Here is a 21178-nt window from a genome sequence, read left to right as displayed (position 1 = left end):
AGGGTCAAGACCATATCTGGTTTAATTACCCTTACATCCCCAGTGCCTAACCAACTGTCTAGAAAATGGTAAGTATTCAAAGTCCATTTGTTAAACACATGAATAAAAGTCACTCCTGGCAATACTCCAGCAAGGATCACCCAGAATCAGCAAACTGCAAACTACCTCCAGAGTGAAAGTCTTTTGTCCCCTGAGACATTCAAAGCAGAGTCCAGGCCAATATTCGTACCCACCTGCTGATTCTCTGGTCATTTGACCATCAAAATTAGTCCATTTCTTCAACTTCAGCAGGCCTTCTACTAGAAACTACTCAAACGTATTTCGGACACTGTCGTCAAAATTACCATGTTTCACCAAAGAGCGCGATCTGCATTCATCAGATTTTGCGAAATTTATTTTTTTATGGTTGGTTTAACCTTTGAATGAGCACATTAAACGTAAGCGGTAAAGCAGAATAATTTCTTAGAACCGAATCTACATGTAAATTTGATCTTGTAATATTTGCACACAGGGTGACAATTTCTGATGCTGTGGGAAGCATTACAAATGTGCAGAAATCAATTCAGCCATTAGGAAAAAGCAAGAGTTGCTAGGAAACCACATTCCAAATAAGGAATATTATAGTGGTGACCCAGACAATTACCATATGCCTGGCATGATATCAACACAAAGGGTAACAGACTTTTAAAAGCACACATGACACTGAATTATTCCTACCACTTTTGCAACTCAGGTGATTCAAGAGTTGCCTTTCTATGACTCAAAAATTCAAATGCAAAATCAAAGTGAGTTAAGAACAATGAGAGATGCCTCCTAAGACTTACCAAGTCTCACCAGTGTGCTTAGGTACATCTATGGTATACAGTGTCACATAATTTCACTTTATTGAATGAAGTCCTCTCAATTTTTAAAAGAATCTACTCTTCAAGTCTGTATATTCTATTTCCATGTGTTTGAATATTCATAGGAGAAAAAAAAGCCTTCAAGAATAAACACTATTTTTTTTAATTTTTTAAACATTTATTTATTTTTGAGAGAGAGAGACAGATGTGAGTGGGGGAGGGTGAGAGAGAGAGGGAGACACATAATCTGAAGCAGACTCCAGGCTGTGAGGTGTCAGCACAGAGCCCATCGTGGGGCTTGAACTCACAAACCGTGAGATCAACACCTGAGCTGAAGTTGGACACTTAACTGACTGAGCCACCCAGATGTCCTAATATACGACACAATTTAATATGTGGTGATGGTTGGTTGGTAAATTACAGGTGATGTGACTTTCTTCCGTGTGTCATTTTTCAGAGGTCATTTGACATTTTGTGATTTTGGAAAACTAATAAAGTTACTTTGAAATGATTTTTACATTTTTATTTGGCGCTAGATATTAGATTTCAAGACAGCGTGACAAATCAAAAACATAAATCCTAACAGTACGGTTAGCAAGCAGAGAGCACGTTCCTCTCTCACATATTATTCCATCTGGCTATCTTCACATCAGTGGTGGTATTATAAGATTCAAGCTGCTGGCCTTGGCATATGCACATGCCACAATTAACTTTAAAAGAGAGTAAGTTAAACTGGCAGTAAAAAAGAAAAGCCTTCTTGGTCAATAACACCAGAGAGACCATATTCTAAAATATAATGGGCTAACTGCCCTCACTATAGGTTGGTAAAATCACATCTTAATGTCTTTTTAGGAGCAAGACTTGGCAGACAGAGATTCTTATTCTTTACATAAAACTCAGATAAATAAAAATATGAGCTACCTAAAGGCTTAGAGGCTTCACACTCTAAAGCACATGATGCAAGAATCAAACGAAAAGGAGCACCTTTACTAATATAATTTCTAGTCTCCTCTTAGGACATTGTACAAACACTCCTGGGAGGGACCCTCTCTCAGACAGGCTAAAATAAATGAAACAGATTATATCTTCTTGAGGAGGGTTTACCCCATCGTGACATGATTTAACAGCATAACTTTATAAAACATTTAAAGTGTGTCTCCACTAAAGTGCATTTCTCTTGTGAAAATGCGGAAGTGTAAAAACCAGTACACAAAACCAGGCTAAGCAATTTTGTATTTTATGTGCACAGTTTCCACCCAAACAATTTAACTTTCCCTTGGTTGCTTGGCTTTGTTTTTCCTTTCACACACGTATTACTGCTATTTTTTGCATGTAGCAAAAATATGCAAACACTTTCACGAAAGGACTTCTTAGAAAATCTGTTTGACAAATATCATGACAAAACTCTTCAATAAGGCCAGCCCTTTCAGAAGTGTGTGCCTGACAAACTATTTTTTCCACAGATGAAAAAGGTGATCATCAGTCTAACTATATTATATGAGAACCAGTCATGATTAAAGACAAAAGCCAAAGCAAACCAGGAAGGGAATTCTAGCTCATTGACATGCGCAAAGCATAAATATTAAGGTCTATTAATTCATTATGCCAACATTTTATAGAAGGATTGCAAGGCAGTAGGTGTGCTCTATTACAGCTCAGAACTGCAGCATCGGGCCAGAAGTGCAATTCGATGACTAAAACAAATTTCTTGCTCAAAACATAAAAATAACGAATTAGAATATAAGACACGATGTTTAAATCCAAAGACTATCTTAGGAAAAAATGTAAACATTTTAAAACATACATCTTCTGTGTCACAATCCACAATAACCAAAGGGACAATAAACAGAGAAAAAACAATGAAGTAAAGTGGCTAAGGATTCACCCAATCTGGCTGGTGACTGTGATTTTCAAAATAAGGATGAAATGACAGCCATTCCCTCCCCACACACACATCACGGAACTTATCTCCCTCATTTCATAATTTAAAAAATTAATCGTTTTGGATGGAATAATTCTTAAATAGATTACTTATTTCCATTCTCTTCAAGAGGACACCTAACAGTAGTTTAACTTTTCTTGACTAGAGCCATGAAAAGTCTAACTTAACAGCTTCTACACAGTAAGAAAATTGTGACAATATGAAGTTTATTTACCACACTTCTATTTAACAAGCCCTATAGAGTGCAATTAGGAGCTCAGGTTAACGAATGTTTCTTATTCTTGCCTTCAACTGTAAAACTGAAATAATATCAATAGAGCCCTTCTAGGTTCGTAAGACTCAGTAGAGCTATCACATGCCAAGTCCTTGGATCGGCGACTGCCTGGCACACTGCGAAGTGCTTCAACAGATATTTATTGTTACTCTGCAGTGGCTAGTTTAAACACAGTTAGATGTTTTGGTCTTTTCTATTTACAGATAGTATCATCTGTGACTTGGGTTGAAAATAGGCACAAATGTAGATTAGTGAGGATGAATCATTATTAGTAATAAAACTCTTACAAAAAATGTACATGACTTTGAACTTCTATTTCTAGGAAGAGCAGGTTATATAATCTGAATACCCCTCTGCAGGTCAGCTCACAAGGCAATGAAAAGAATATGACACCAAGATGGGGGGGAGGGGGCGAAGATGAAGCTCAGTGAGAGGTCATTACTAAATCTGAGGGTGCTTGTCCGCTACAGGCATCTTGTGACTTCAGAAGGGAGTGAGGTTAGAGAAATGCTTTTGGGACTCTAACGGTACCTACAGAACTACGGGGACAAATACCCAAGTCTGAGGATGGCCAAGGGGGACACCTTGGTAAACCCTCCATACTTTTAAGATGAGACCCTAGGAGCCAACACCCCAGGTATAAGGGTGATACCAAAAATATAAGGTGAATCAGTAACTGGCCCCCTTGGAGAAGGATGCCTGCCATTAAATCATGTGACCCTGATTGCTAGAGCCCCGAGCAATTCCTCCCACCCGAAGAACACATAAAATTTCCCTGCAGGAGGGTAACATCATTCCACTTCTCAAATGATTCTGTAACTGTTCATACACAATCTCCAGCACACCAACAAAAAGTAACAAGAATTAGGTACACAGGAGATAAGTAACATGACTAAAAAATAAGTGAAAGCACAGATAATATCATAGACCATGAGGCTCTAGAGAAGGTATTTATGGAGCAAAGAGTTTAAAGATGGCTGATACCGTCAAGGAAATAAAAACTGTATGAAAAGTTTTGTCAGACGAATGGAAACTTAAAAAAACTACAAACTGCTCTGACAACATGAAGTATCAAGGGGGCGGGTTTAATGAATGATTTTCATAACCAGTTGAGGGGAGTGTTAGTGAGTTAGAAGAGCTGAAGAGAATATACAGACTTTAAAGTTCTAATAATTAAACAGAAGCAAAGTATAAAAGAGAACCTATTGTAACCTCCTGTACTGGTAAACTGTCAGTGAAAATATACTCTAAACATATTCTTTAAAGACACAGAAACACATTTCTAGTACCATATAAATTCACTATACAAAGTGATGTATTAGAAAATACATTTAGCCATAAATTTCACCAGGAATAGTAACTTTGTATATTACTGCTACAATAAAACAGTAATTTACCAAAACTGCAACTATCTGCATTACCTAAAAGATTAAAAGTACTTTCGAACGTGTCTACTGGATAAACACAGGAGGTGAGAATAAATTGGGCTATCTTAGTGAGTTCCCACAATGCCCAAGTAGTACTTCTGAACCCTTAGGTTTAAGTTCTAGAGATAGAACATTTCTGGTAAGTCCAATACACACTTCAGGGTGAAAAATAAAATTAGAATTTTATACATAAACACTTCTCAAAGAATCACAGAGAATCAAATTACCAAATAATTAGTTTTTTTTTTTTTCCCTAAATACAATCTTGGGCTATAATCTCATGGGGTTAAGTAAATACTGCAGTATTTGCAGAGAACAAATCCCTCCAAATATTAAAGTAACAACATCAGATTTCCTTTATAAATAACAAGTATTTAAAAATTAATTGGAGAATAATTATTTCATAATCTCAAAAAATCCTGTAAACTCATTAGAAGATTCAGTCGAAGCTTACACAAGTTACAATTTAATGTATTACATGCAAATTGTAGTATACATAAATTGTATGTTAATATTCCTGCCTTTGGACTAGGCGGTTAGAGAAGATTCATAGCATTTCCCTGATTTGCAATTAAGATTGCTAGACACATTAGTATTACAACATGATTACACATTGTCTTTTTTTAAACTCTCTTTCACAATCTCTGTATAATTGCCTCATTATATAAAATGCACTGTTCTCTAAACTAATGAAGCGAATTTGAATTTGTGTGCCTGTGTGATGAAATTCAATGCAAATATTTTTTAAAAACTGAAGTTCAGAAGTAAAACTTAGATATTTGGACACGCTGACTCAATCTTCTTCAAAAGCCTGAAATCGTGAAAATGCCACTGGTCTTTCCAAAATCTGTATAATCACATTCTCTAGTCCATCAATGCAGCTTTTCTTTCCTACCCACATTTTTATTTCTAAGGAATAAAGCACAAGCAGTAATAAACATTTTGTTATTTTAATCAAACAGTGGTTAAATTATTAGTAAAAGCCTTTCAGCCTTAAAAACTGTTCAAAATACTTTGGTAAGATTAGGGTCACAAGGTTAAGGAACAGCATGAAGTCATACAATTTTCTAGTGAAGTCACAATATAGCTAGCTCAAACAAAGGGCAAAGAATATAAATTTGATAGTACTTTTCTTCAAGAGTTAAGTTTAAGATGTAAGAAAATCAGATTTCCTCTGCACGGGGGGAGTGGAATAAGCATAATGTTGACATTATAAGTTCAGCCAGGAGAATAAACATCATATTGAGAAAATATTAAAAATTCTAATCATTAATTTTAAAAGCAGCTTTTTGTTTGTTTCAAATTTTTATTTAAATTCTAATTAGTTAATATATAGTGTAGCATTGGTTTCAGGAGAATTTAGTGATTCATCACTTACATACAACACCCAGTACCCATCAAAACAAGGGCCCTCCTTAGTGCCCATCACCCATCTAGCCCATCCCCCACCCACCGCCCTCCATCAACCCTCAGTCTGTTCTCTATGGCTAAGTCTCTTAGGGTTTGCTTCCCTCTATGAAAGCAGACTTAATTAAAGTCACTTTGGGATTATTTTTCCAAATGGACCATATTTGTGTATGCTTTGTAGCTACAGTGTGGAATGAGCTTGTGAGTCTCATTAGAGTATTTATAAAAAATAATTTCTGTGAATATTATAAAATGAATAACTGAAATACTATATTCTTTTGTTACTTTAAAAATTTTTTAAACTAAACCAATTTTACAGTTAATGATTCAAGGATATTACCAATCACCTTCAAGGACTTATAACTGATAATTCAGGTACATATTTCCTGTAATGAGAGGTACCTGAAAGACTTATAAAATCATGTACACATTATCAATTAATTTTTCAAAATATGAAAGGTTTGAGGGAACTTTATTTTGAACTATTACAACTTAAATAGCTTAAATTTTAAGCATCCTAAACTTACATAGTTTGAAGTAAACAATCAGCTGATCACATATCAACCCTACTGCACACCCCAGCATTTTTTTTTAACGTTTATTTATTTTTGAGACAGAGAGAGACAGAGCATGAATGGGAGAGGGTCAGAGAGAGAGGGAGACACAGAATCTGAAACAGGCTCCAGGCTCCGAGCTGTCAGCACAGACCCCGACGTGGGGCTCGAACTCACGGACCGCAAGATCATGACCTGAGCCGAAGTCAAAAGCTTACCCGACTGGGCCACCCAGGCGCCCCACACCCAAGCATTTTTAATAAAAGATTCTTTCAATAAGTTTAGAAATGTTCCCATGGCACCAACTTAGAAGCCAATTCAAAGTCAAATTAATATGCCAAAAACAATCTCAAACCACGCAAATAATATGAATAAGTAATGAAGCTAAAATTATTAAAGTGGTTTTATGATTTTGAATTCTCTTTCTGCATTCTTATTAAATCTTTATAGACATTTCCTCTTCTGATTTAATAAGACTATCTGATTCATAAGACAGAGTAATGTTACATACCACAGATAAAAATATGGAGGAGCATACCGTAACGCATGATTCCCTGGTTTTGTTCTAGGGTAATTTAAGTTTGCTTTGACAAGGCTGAATCAATACAAACACGATATCTCCTATAAAAGAAAATCCAACATAGAAAAACAATCCCAAGTGATAAGACTGCCCAGCTAGCAGTCTTGAAAATTTAAGAACTTATAGGAACTCAGTCTGGACTGTGTATATTTGCAGTTTGAAGCAGATCTGAGACAGCATCACTTTGTTTTCCTGGCAGTGGTAGAAGTGCCATTCTTATACTTGAATAACTGGATAATTATGTCCTGAGGGGACTTAAACTATTTTTTTGAATGCTCAATGTTTTCCTATTTTTATTGCTGATGAGAATGGTGAGAAAACCCTTTCTCTTTCCACTGTTTTTTTTTTTTTAACGTTTATTTATTTTTGAGACAGAGAGAGACAGAGCATGAACGGAGGAGGGGCAGAGAGAGAGAGGGAGACACAGAATCCGAAGCAGGCTCCAGGCTCTGAGCAGTCAGCACAGAACCCGACACGGGCTGGAACTCACAGACCGCGAGATCGTGACCTGAGCCCAAGTCGGACACTTAACCGACTGAGCCACCCAGGCACCCCCTTTCCACTTTTTAAAACTGCCAAATGTAAACATATATGTAAACATCAAAGAACAGTAGTAAAATGGGTGATTCTGCACTACAATCCTACCTGCACTTTCCTTCCTGCCTCCTCTCTCTTCCCATCATCTTCTTCCTTTCCCTTGGAGTTAAGCACCATCTTGAATTTGTAGTAACCACTCCCTTTTTTTTTTCCTTTACCCTTTTTCCAGCAATGCAGCTATCTCTAAATAACATATTTTTTCCCACTTTCCCAGTTTTGAGACTTAATTAAGTGGGACAAGGCTACAGCCTTCTTTTCAGACTTGCTTCTTTTGCTCAAGATTATGTTTTTGACATATTCATCCTTGTTGGTGTCAGTAGCTGAAGTCATTCATTTTCCCAAGTGTATGGTGTGTGTGTGTGTGTGTGTGTGTGTGTGTGTGTGTGTGTATGTGTGTGTGTCTACACATACACACGTACATATACATATTTTTTATAGGCAATCCTTTCTATTAGATGGTTATTTGAGTTATTTCCAGTTTGAAACTCTTATCAAGGTGTTGCTGTGAATAATCTTGTGACTTGTGCTACACCTGAACACATTCTTCCCTGAGCAAGCGTGTAGGGGCGAGGTTGCTGGGATGTAGGCAAAGCACAAACTAAGGCACACACAATATACCGTACTTGGGACGGCGCACTCCCACCAGCTGTGTGTGACTTCCCGCTGCTCCAGATCCTCACCAATGTGATAGTGTCAGAGCTTCAAAGTTGTGCCAAACTAGTAGGTAGAAATGCTACAGGATGGTGCTACCGATATACAGTCATCTCGTTACTCGTGAGGTTAACCAAAGATACTTTTAACGGTTAAATGTGTTGCAAAAAACCCTCCTAGTTTGTGGTTATCTTTTTACTCTTTTTAGGTGTTATTTGATAAGCAGGAAGGTTTTAACTTCAGTGTAGAAAAATTTACACCTATTTTCCTGTATGATTTGATAAGTTTTGACTTGACTAGTTTACAAAAAAAAAAAAATGTTCCTTATGCTGAGTTAAAAACTCCCAAATTATAAATTTAAGACCTTATAGTGTGGCCCTTCACATTTAACCCAGGTGGAATTATATTCTGTACAGCTTCGTGAAGTAGAGATCCAGTTTTAATACTTTTGTCCACGTGGATAAACAGTTGTCCTCCAACCTTTGATGGAATAGCCCATTCTTTCCCCACAAATCAATTTCACCTTCGTCATGTATCAAGTCCCTCTTTTCTCCGACACACTACAGAATTATTAAGACATGTTCAGTTTTGAATTCCTATGATTTGGCTTCGTAGAATCCCTTAGGATTACTGGGTCTGAGAACTGACTGATGTCTTTTACTGTTCCAGAAAAAAAAAAAATGCCCTGTTTTGCATTCCCTCTGTAACTCCATGTGAAACCCCAACTGAGCATATATTTTCCTACTCTGTCTTCCATTCCTCCCACACATTTTATACTTTACATTATCTTATTCATATTTCCACATTTTTAATTCTCTGGACCTGATAATGGGTAATTTCTTCAGCTTTAAGTTTCAGTATACTAATTTTTCCTTCAGCTCTGTCTAATCTGCTTTTAAATTCATCTACCGGCCATTTTCTTAAGTATTATGTTGATTACTTAGGGGTTCTCTGGTTCTTTTTCACATCTTCTGTTCCTGTGTCGTGTTTTTAAGCTTCTTCTTTATTTTCTTACTTATATTAAACATTGTCATTTTGATTCTGTCTGAAAATTTTGATAATCTGATAACACTTCACTGTTTTCTTAGCTATTGTTCCCACTGGTTCTTACCTATAATACTTTGATTTCTTTCATGAACGTGTGGGTTTAGGGTTATTTTTTTGTGGGGGAGGTGAGGGGTTGTTTTATTTTGTTTTTAGTATTAGTCACTCAGTCCCCAGATACAGATATCCATATATTCAAATACAGATATATCCAAAGATATGGATATTCTTTGCAAGAGGGATTGAAGTTGACTTCCTCCAGAAAGAAGTAATGTTTCCTAGTTTCCTACTATCACTTCTCATGACAGAGCAATTAATTTAAATTCCCCACTGAAATTTTCTCAATCTACACATGCAACATTATTGGCACATTTTTTCTTTCCTAATAGTTCAGTGAGGTGCTTAGTAGTTTTTAGAAATCTTAAAGAGTGTTAAATATTTTAAAAATATTTTTAACACAGCATTTTAATAATTTTAGTCAGAAGGACACTCATAATATCTAATTTGCCCCAACTCCAGGAATAGGATTGTACCACATTTTGAAGCTTTCTTTTTCTCTATTTATTTTAAACTCACATTTGGTGAGCTGTTATAAAAGGGCTGCCTTACATTCATGGTTACTTCTCCAAATACATGATTTCTGGTTTCTAAGAAGTCACAGTAACAATACTTCTGGGATCCACTGGGTCTGGGAAAGACTAGAGGTGGGTGATCTCATCCATTCTTAGAGGTAGACGTTAGACTGCAGAGAGGCATCAGTACCAAAAAGAGTACAACATACCAGGAGCTACATTTCCCACCACTATTAAATTTTCTTAGTTATTGGGCTCCAACCTTCAAGCTCTGCTACATTAAAAACACGCACAGGTAACCCTGAGTGCTGAGGTTTTATAAGGAACACTTACCTGTACACTACCCAAAGTAAGTGTTCAGGTCCTCCATTTTCTTCTGAGGATTATGTCTGAGACCCTGATTCCCACCACCATCTTTGCTTGGTGTTGGTGAGTTGGTAACTGACAATGAGTGTTTCTTTAGTCTGTCTTTAGCTCTTTGTTTTCTCCATGGCAATTAGCCTTTCATACACCTTTTCCTTTTTTGGATCTTACTCCATTTGTTCTTTTGCTGGTGTTCTATGAGTTTTTTTTCTAGTTAAGCCTCATCCTCCTTACTTGTCTAAATCTGTAGGACACATAAGTAGAATTCAAAAGGGAATTTCTTGCCCCCTTCAGTTAAAGGCATGCTACTACTCAAACCACATTGTAGAGAAGGTTACCTGAATTGGTCTTCCATCAGGTGTCAGCACCTCTTCTGAAAGTTCCATCATCTTCAGGGCCATGAGAGCAATGGGCTTTGCATGGCAGAGGCTTTTCCTATGGAGTCCTGCAGCAACGCAGTATGCATCACCTATTGTTTCCACCTGCAGCAATCAGACAAACCAAATGCAAACATATGATAATGAGCCAGAAGAGAAATGATGAGTTATCTGCAATCACAAATGTTGCTGAAAACATTTCAGCAAAACATCAATAAATTAAGCAATTAGACAACAGAGTGTAATCACAGCAGAGTTTGCAAACAGCCACTGTCGAATACTGACATCTCACTCCAGGGCTGTTCATCAATGTAATCACCATAGATGATCACTGAAATTGGGGAAAACTGGAACATAAAACAACTATCCTCCACAAAAACAGAACTGCCAGTATTTTGTGTGAACAATTTTCAAATAATGACCTTTTACAAAGCTATCCTCTTGTCTCCTTCAACCTTTCAATATTATTTATATCTGGGAGATGAGAAACTGATGTACAAAAACCCATCCATAACCCTACAATTAAAGAGGTAACAGGCACTGTCAGAGTCTTTTCAGACCCTATTCTAATTTTATTGTCAGCATCCATTCTGAATAGACATTGCTTTTGTTAAATCTCCTAAGTATTTACCCCAGGTTAAAATTCTTAAATTTCTAAGGCATATAGCATGATACATAACTTATGTTCAGAGGAAAGTTCTCTAATTATCCAAAGTATATGGTGGTATACTTTGGATAATTTGCAAATGATATATCTGACAAGGGGTCAATATCCAAAAACTATAAAGAACTCCTATAACTCAACAGTAAAGAAACCAAATAATCCAGTTAAAAACTGGGCAGAGGACCAGAATAGACACTTTTCCAAGGAAGACATAGAGATGATCAAGAGACACATGAAAAGATGCTCAACATCACTAACAATCAGGGAAATCCAAATCAAAACCACAATGAGATATCACCTTACACCCATCCGGGCTAAAATTGAAAAGACAAGAAGTAACAAGTATTGGTGAGGATGTAGAGAAAAAGAAGGTGGGTGGTGCAGCCATTGTGGAAAAGAGTATGGAAAAAGTATAATACTTTTTTAAAGAAACAGTTGCTCAAAACATTAAAAATAGACATGCCATATGATCCAATAATTCCATTATTCAGTATTTACTGAAGGAAAATAAAAACATGAACTAGAAAAGGTATATGCATCTCTATGTTTACTGCAGCATTATTTACAATAGCCAAGACCCAAAAGCTACCTAAGGGTCCATCAACAGACAAACAGATAAAAAAAGATGAAATTGTGCCATTTGAGACAAGATAGATGGACATAGGAGGTATTATTCCAAGTGAGATAAGTCAATCAGAGAAAGACAAAGACCATGTGAGTCCACTCATAAATGGAATCTTAATAAACAAACAAAAAGCAGAATCAGAACTATAAATACAGAGAACTGATGGTTACCAGAGGAGAGGGGGATGGAGGTGTTGCCAAAATGGATGAAGGGGAGAGGGAGATAGAAGCTTCCAGTTATGGAATAAGTCAAGGGAGTAAAAAGAGCGTAAGGTATATAGTCAATGATATTGTAATAGCGATGTAATGGGACAAGTGATGGTGAGCACAGCATAATGTATAAACTTGACCAATCACTAAGTTGAACACCTACAACTAATCTAACATTGTGTGTCAACCATTCTCAAATTAAAAAAGTATATGGAGATGGGGCGCCTGGGTGGCTCAGTTGAGCGTCCGACTTCGGCTCAGGTCATGATCTCACAGTCCATGAGTTTGAGCCCCGCATCAGGCTCTGTGCTGACAGCTCGGAGCCTAGAGCCTGCTTCAGATTCTGTGTCTCCCCTTCTCTCTGCCCCTCCCCTACTCATGCTCTCTGTCTCAAAAATAAATAAAAACATTTTTAAAAAGTATATGGAGGTAAACTCCTCAATAGTTCTAACATTTTAATTAGAGGAAAGTGACAAAATATTATGTTAAATGTCCAATTCCAATATCACCTTTTCTATGAATCCCTCCATGGTCTCTCCATTGGTTCTTAGTACAACTAACCATTCCTTCTGTTTCCACAGCACTTCCCACACCTCTTTGCTATGGCTTACATCATAGGTTATAATCAAGATGTATCCCCAACTCTGATGGCAGCTCTTTAAGAATGGGTCCATGTTGGGGCGCCTGGGTGGCTCAGTCGGTTAAGCCTCCGACTTCAGCTCAGGTCACGATCTCACGGTCCGTGAGTTCGAGCCCCGTGTCGGGCTCTGGGCTGATGGCTCAGAGCCTGGAGCCTGCTTCCGATTCTGTGTCTCCCTCTCTCTCTGCCCCTCCCCCGTTCATGCTCTGTCTCTCTCTGTCTCAAAAATAAATAAACGTTAAAAAAAATTTTTTTTTAAACAGAAAAAAAAGAATGGGTCCATGTTTTCTTCATCTCTGTATTCCTAATGCTTATAGTGGTTTCTAAAATATAGCTACTTAATAAATATATACCAAATGAATAAACAAATAAATCATGTTTATCATGATTTATCCATGTTTATCCACGTTTATCATGATTATAATAAATCATTCTAATAGTGTTTTCATATTCACTGCTCATTTCATGAGCACCACATAGATGTGTATAGAAAAAAAATTGCCTCTGAATGATTGGAGATGCTTCTATCATAAATTACCAAAACTTATAAAATATGCTATTAGTTAAGATATAATAGCCATAATTAGATTTTGTGTGAGTGCATTCTAACAATAGGGTATTAAAAAATGTACTGCATAAAATCTGTTGGCACTTATTTAGGGAATATAATGAGAAGAGTTAAGCTCATGAGACGAGAAATGCCAAAACGATCACTTGATCACCAAAATCTTCTCAGAAAATATGCATCTAAAGTTACTCCCAATATCCTAGACCTATCATGAAGTTCAACATTTTCACCTGTTTTCTTGTGCCAGAGAAATGGAAATAAAATCATATGGTGAGAAAAGAAAGACAATCCATTGTGAGTTGGGAAAGGTTATACTCCAAGGACTGAAATATACTTCCCCCAAAGAATTCCCACTGAGAAAGACATCCAGTAAATAATGAATGTCTAATATGTGTCAGTTTACCATTTCCCCCTGAAAACACAATGTCCTCTGCTAATTCTATTTATTTCATCTTTTTGTACTTCTATATACTTTTTTTAAGTTTTTATATAAATTCCAGTTAACAAACAGTGTAATATTAGTTTCAGGTGTACAATATAGTGATTCAACACTTTCATACAACACCCAGTGCCCATCACAAGCGTACTCCTTCATCCCTGTCACCTATTTCACTGATCCCCCCACTCACCCCCCGCTTTGGTAACCATCAGTGTATTCTCTGCAGTTAAGAGTGTGTTTCTTGGTTTGCTTCTCTCTCTTTTTCCCCTTGGCTTACTTGTTTGTTTCTTAAATCCCACATGAGTGAAATCATATGGTATTTGTCTTTCTCTAACTGACTGACTGTTCTTAGCATTATACCCCCTAGCTCCAACCATATCATTGCAAATGGCAAGATTTCATTCTTTTTTATAGCTGAGAAATATTCCATTCTATGTATATACCACATGTTGTGAGCCATGAACTTTGAAACTAAATTCTGATTTTCATATATCAGAACACATAGGCAGTAAACTATTTGTACAAACTGAATTGCTTTACAGTGAACTGTGAACATGCATGTTCCTGAAGCATTATCTCTTCTTGAAATCCCTATCCTCCTCTTCTTCATCAGTCATCATCTTCATTATCTTTCAGCTAAAGTTGAATGAGTTCCACTAAATGTGTATTCCTAGAATTTGTACCATAACAATACAGATTAGTTCTATGTTGCACTTTTTCTTTTAGCTGTGTGTAATGTAGTATGGATATGGACCAGTTGCCAATGGATATGACACAGAATTCTAAGAAAGTGCAAGATAAATGTGTACACAATATAACAAATTCACATGAAAATCTATACATGATCATGTAAGCTTTTATAGTATTTAGTTTCCAAATATTTGAAGTCTGTTTACCTGTCAGAAACAATAGGATCAAGAATTAGGCAAGGGACATCTGGGTGGCTCAGTTGCTTAAGTGTCTGACTCTTGATTTTGGTTGAGGTCATGATCTCACCAATCATGAGTTCCAGCCCTGTGTTGGGCTTGGAGCTAATGGCAATGAGCCTGCTTGGGATTCTCTCTGTCTCTCCCTCTCTCTCTCCCTCCCTCCCTCCCTGCCCCCTCTTGCTCGTGCTCTCTCTCTCTCAAAATAAATAAATAAATAAATAAATAAATAAATAAATAAACAAACAAACAAACTGAAAAAAACTAGGCAAGAAATAGACATCAAAAAACAATGGCCTTTATCAAGTTGTGCAACTCACAATTATTCATAAACATCCAACATATAGAAAAAATCTAAAAGATGTTTTCATCATGCTAGGCTAGAGTATGTTGCAATAACAATATATCTTCAATATCTGAATGCCCCAAAATAACAAAGGCTTATTTTTGATTCATGCTACAAATTCATGTGAGTTAAGGGATTGGAGGAGAGGGGAGAAACGTGTGCTGTGTCTCTCTACTCTAGGACAAAAGCTAATAGAACCTCCCCACCTGGTGCTGGTTGCCATGGCAGAGATAAAGAGGTTCTGACAAACTGTGCACTAGCCATTACAGCTTTGTCCCAGATGGGACATACAGAGCTTCTCAAGATTCATCCACCAAAGCAAGTCACATGACCATGATCAGTGCAAAGGCGATGGGAAAATTCAACCACCCTTCTGCCCAGACACGAGTCAGAAATATTTGGTGAGTAGTACTTGTATGCACATGAATGAATAGGTAATAGCTTAAAAGTTTTCAAATACTTAGATGTCTGGAAACTGCAGGTAATATATCTGTAAGATGTTTTTTTTTCTTTCCTTACAGATATATTCAGCATCTTAACCTAAAAATCTTGGTCTAAATGCTACCACCTTAGCCATGCATCTTTCCATGGAAGTTCTATTCTTCTCTCCCTTCATCTAATTCTGATCTACGCAAGTTTAGCAGAATTAAGTATATATGCAAATTTTAATGGGTTCCCTCCAAAAACATTAGTCAATTTTGCTTCACGGGAGCAGAAAAAGGGAAAACATTATATATCAATTACATTTGCTCCTAAGGATGTTTCCTTGAGTTAAACCAGATAAACAAGTGGAAATTGTAAACTTTCAAAAAAAAAATGCCTGTAAAGTTGACTATGTTCTGAATTCCTTTACACTTGCCTTGGTGTTTTTTACATACAATTTTAAATACAACAAACTACCTAAAGTAGTGCATTTCATTTATTTTTGACATCTCTGACCTGTTCTTGAATGGTACTAGATAAGAATAAATATGGCTAAACTACTCATGGAGGTGGAAAAGACCGCTCACATCCTTTTCTGAACATAGGAGGCTTCTGCACTAAAATTATTATGTATGACTATTGCCTCACATATTATTATAGATGCTTTTATCAAACTAAAACAATTTACCCATCTCTGTATATCATCTGTTCAACCCTTGATAGTAAAAACCCTTACATTATCCCAGAAATAAAGGAGGTGTAGAAATAAAGGAGTGCACAGAGCTGTGCACTCTTCCTTTTTATTTATGTTATTTTAGTTAAAAAAATTTTTTAATGTTTATTTATTTTTGAGAGAGAGACACACAGAGTCAGAGCCTGAGTGGGATAGGGTCAGAGAGAGAGGGAGACATAGAATCTGAAGCAGGCGCCAGGCTCCAAGCTGTCAGCACAGAGCCTGATGCAGGGCTCAAACTCACGAACTGTGAGGTCATGACCTGAGCCAAAGTTGGACACCCAACCGACTGAGCCACCCAGGCGCCCCAATGTTATTTTAGTTTTAAAGTAATCATTTAAAAGAGTTTATTTTAGTTCTTAATAGGATCTCACTCCTGTAACATTCTTCTCCATCCCCTCCAGGCTAATGCTCAAGAAATATCTACAAGGTTTCTTAGAAATTTGGGCACAGTAAGGAGAAAGGAGTTTGTGTGTGTCATGGGGAAGGGTAGTGGTGGTGATATTGGCCTAGGATTAGCCTAAAAGAATACTGTGTATAACAGGGCAATGAATAATCTCTGTCCCACGGATTCACATCCACCTCAGTCCTTCAATCCCACAATCCTTGGTCTGTCTTCTTTTGAACTTTAGGACTTGTAAAAGAAAGCTTGTGGAGTGGGGGGAGGGGGCATAAAAATAGAGGGTCAGAGAGCTCTGGCAGCCTATTTTACTGGACAACCTCCCTCTCTCCTTCTAGGTATCATCAAGAAGAGAATCAAATTGGAAAGTCTGCTTTCTAATTGTTTTGCTTTCTGGTTTTGGTCCCTCAAGTCATTAAAAACAGAAAGAGGAGAGAAAAGTTGAGAGAGGCACAGAAAGGAGAAGAGAGATGTTGGAATGAGTTGGAGGCAGATGAAGTCTACAAATGAATGTCTTTTCTCTCCTGGAATCTCACAGAGCACTTTGTCACCTGGTTATGATCAGGTAGGCAAAAGGGGGCTGAGAAACATGCCACACTCTGCATGAGCTCATTGACTGTGGCTAAGAACACGTGATTCCCAGAAAGGACACCCTATTCACCCTTGTTGAGAGGATAGAGCCACACCTGCCAGCCTAATCACCTCTCTGACATCAGGTATGGTTCCTGAGTGACAATGAAAGGAAGGGAGGTGGAAGAGGTTTCCAGTGATTGGTAGGGAGCCTGAGTCCACAGGTGGTTCTGAAGGTCCCTGTCACCTAGAAACCAAAAAATGGGGTCGCTGGTGCTCTGGACACAGATTATCCAAAAGACTGACTAGAAAAGGTAGAGCATGGCACAGGCCTTCATGAAGACTTATCAGTAGCAAAAAAGCTACTGGAAAGTTTTGGATTTGGGTAGATTTAGAGGTCCCTTACTTTTATCCTTTACCTCATACAAGTTCAGCAGCTCTCCACTGTTTATGTCCCTGTTTCCAGATACTCAGCAGGGTGGGTGACATGGGCTCCTGGCCAAAGATGAAAATTCAGGTGTTGATGGCCAAGCACAGGTCTTGGGGCCATGGCGTTATCCACTGGAAGATGAGCAACTTGCCAGACATTAAACATGAACCTAGATTTTCATTGTTCTTGTGGTTGTGGGGCTTGAAGATACAATGATCCTCTTCCAATATGACTGTTAAGTATCTATATCAGAAGCAGGCAGGAAGGCCTTGACACAAAGATTCAAGCAATGGAGATAAAGTCAGTGCTGTCTTTAGTATCATTTCCTTGGCTTAGACAGATGATGGCCATGTCCACAAAAGCTACATTAATGATGATGACAGCACTGATGGGAGCACAGAGACCAGCACATGCACAACACCATAGTTGCCCAAACAGAGGTCCGACTAATGATGGCAGGTAATCTGGGGCGAGAACAATTTCCAAAGGCAGGCGTTAACCACATGAGTACCCAAAGAGCTTGAGTATCTCCATGGACTGCCCTGCTGAATGTGGTCTGATTTCCCTTCACAGGGTAGTTACTCCTGTACGAACTGGGCTATAGTTCCCCATTAGTAATAACAATTGTTTTGTCAGATTCTGGGAGGCTGTGGTCTGAGGCAGTGATGAAGGTGAAGAAGCTACAGGTGATGTCCTGCTCCTGTAGATGAAGGGTGGGGTCGGAGGTGGGCAAACGGTGCTGATCCTATGTTTCAAATGGAAAGAAATGACACCTGTCCAGAAGATCTGACCTTTAATGATTGCCTTGTTTCTGCAGGAAGAGTCTGTCCAAAAGAAGACCCTGAACTTGTAGCCTGTCCTGGGATGTCTGAACTCTTTCACCCTAATTGGTATAAACCTTAGCAAATCTGCATTGGAGCTCTTAAGTGTTAGGTGGGGGTTGGCTCAAAAGGCGAGGTCCCACAAGGCGGGTATATTTTGGTTGATGAAACTTGTGCCCTCACCCAAGTGCCGCTGCATTTACCCCAACTTGGGATTCAGGTGGAGAAGGCTCTGCCAACCTGAGCATCCATGGTCTCTAACTCCACACTCAAGAAAGTCTCCCTGAAGAGATCATGTTCAGGGCTCAAGGTCCCCCCACTTCCTTTACCTCCACCACTTTATTCTCCTGAACCATCTCTCATCTGAACATCCCTTCCTCATCTTCTCCTCTACCTCCTCATTCATTTTTCTTCTCCAGGATTCCAATCTCTCCACTGGCTCCTCGTCCACTACTTCCTTCTGCTGCCACTGAGAGAGAAGGTGGCACACTCTTCAGTCATCACCTGAGATCTCTATGACACCGTGAACCAGATCTCTGTAGGCATTCCACCTGGCATTACCAGGGTGTGAAAGTAGATCACTCACCAGTAACAGAGGTACGGGAGAAAACTGAGGCTTCACAGGTGATGGCTGGCAGAATGCAGCAGCCTGGATATGGCCACACCCTGCCACCCTAATTCTAAAGGAGGGGACACCACTGAGGACACCAGTTCCTGGGATTAAACAGAACAGTAACAACTGAGCAAGAGCCTCTATCTCCCACAGGGGGACCAAGAAGCAGCCTCCACCTCCTTAGCACATTCATTTTCATCAGACGCTATGTTGGGGATCCACCTCCACATATTTATCCCCTTCCTATACAACAATTACCAGAAAGCAAAATTGTTACCCTGTCCTTTTTAATTTTTTTTCAGATCATCTTATAGTCAATCCAATATTAGCACTTTCATCATAGGTCCTATTTTATGATGTCAAAGGCTGATATTCTGGAAATAATTTTGATGTTTTAATGAGTTAATGTTGCAAAGGCTAGTGCTCCATGCTGGTCCTTATGTGGTCATTGGCAATAAGAACGAAGGTGTGATGGGTCATTAAAGTAACGTCCTATTACTTCTAACTTTCTATGGATGTTACCTCTTGTCACACAGGAACTGAAAGTTCTCACTTGGCATTGTCATTAACTGGAACTTCAGAGAGAGGAGTCTCTGTACACAAACACTGACTCTTTGCACAGTCTCAGGAAAATAAAAGTTCGCGCTCCTAAAGTCAGCTCCCATTTTTACCCCTGGACTGTTTTCCCCACTACAGCTTTAAAATTCACAGCCTGATTACCCCCAGACATCCTGAATCAGCAAATGGGTTGAAACCAGGTTTACTGACTCTTTTTTAAAGGCCTTGAAAACCACACAGAGGTGCTCATTATTTTGAAAGGAGGTGTCTCATAAAGAAGAGGAACTATTTCTACCTCACTGGGTACACAGCTTGGAGGGCATGTTCCTAACACTACAAACTAGACAGACAAAGTCTATCTTAAGAGGCAGCCCTCACTTTCAAGTTTTCTTTCCCTACTTCTGAGTGCGTAACTGGCATACAAATACCCAATGGATAAATTTCTCTCTTTAGCATGGTATTACATTGGTGTTGGGAGTGTGTGTGTGTGTGTGTGTGTGTGTGTGTGTGCATGCGCGTGCACGCACATGTTTATATTCTCCTCCTACTAGATATGTACTTTACTTTTTATATGCCTGGATCCTAGCACAGTAGCAGGATCGTTTTTATGAGTTTTACTGAATGCTTTAAATTGTGTCTGATTTCTACAGGTTGGAATTGTAAAGTTTTCCAACTCAAAACTCAGGACCACCTACATAAAAATCACCCAGAGGGTACTTGTTAAAAATCAGACCCCAAAGGTCCCACACCTAGATCTACTAAATCAAAATATAGGTATAAGGCCCAGCCATCTACATTTTTACATGTTCTCAGGTATATTTGTGATTTTCGAAGTTGAAGGACTTCTCTTATATTACATGAACTAACAACACTACAATATTTACCCAGATATTCACCTTTTCTTTAAGACCCAAGGAGAAGAAAAGAAAAAGAAAAAAGAAAAGAAAGAAAAGTACTCCTACCCTTGAACTCCAGTCATTCCCATATACTCCTTCTTGGTCTTCCACCCTATCCCATAGGGCAATAAACTTCTGCAAAGATTTCCTTGTCAGAACTTTCAACAAGTCCTAGCCCAGGCATCACCCCAGCCCCCCCAACACACACCCAAAATGCTGAGGGTCATTTTGCACAATAGGTATTCAATGATCCAAAGCAAGTTTGCTAAGTTCAATTAATGGCTGTATAATCGCTTAGCAATTCAAATGGAAACTACTTTAAGGATTTACTGATAAAGCTACTTAAAAACCCCTCATTCTTTAAAAAAAAAAATCTGTCTAATTACACTCATTTTGGTTGACGTTTCTGACCCAAATACTACCTCTTTTAAGGATGTCTCTACAGTGCTCAGCTGATACAGCACTGGAAAAGAGGTCATGGATATAAATAGAACAGTGATTTGGCCTGGTAACTACTCCCAAATGAGGGAAAATAGATTCCAAATGACTGCCTATCAAATAAAGCTCTTCTGGTAATATGCTCAGTAGATCTAACAATATAAACTCCCGTTTCTTCCCAGGAATCTCAACCATGTGGAAAATGCTGCTGTCAAGCCCCAGGTTATTTACCATAAAAGTTATTGAATA

At 38.2% G+C, this 21178-nt stretch overlaps 1 protein-coding gene across 1 annotated transcript in view; it reads right to left on the bottom strand.

Annotated features, from left to right (window-relative positions):
- GUCY1A2 (guanylate cyclase 1 soluble subunit alpha 2) overlaps window positions 1-21178 on the bottom strand; it is a 297464-nt gene that overhangs the window by 91745 nt on the left and 184541 nt on the right. The window contains exon 6 of the mRNA XM_049641286.1: window positions 10592-10735. Within this exon, the coding sequence (XP_049497243.1) occupies window positions 10592-10735 (144 nt within the window). The remainder of the gene's footprint in view (window positions 1-10591; window positions 10736-21178) is intronic.

The sequence above is a fragment of the Panthera uncia genome, chromosome D1 (genome assembly GCF_023721935.1).
Source record: "Panthera uncia isolate 11264 chromosome D1, Puncia_PCG_1.0, whole genome shotgun sequence".
Classification (NCBI taxonomy): Eukaryota; Metazoa; Chordata; class Mammalia; order Carnivora; family Felidae; genus Panthera; species Panthera uncia.
This window is presented reverse-complemented; position numbering and strand designations above follow the sequence as displayed.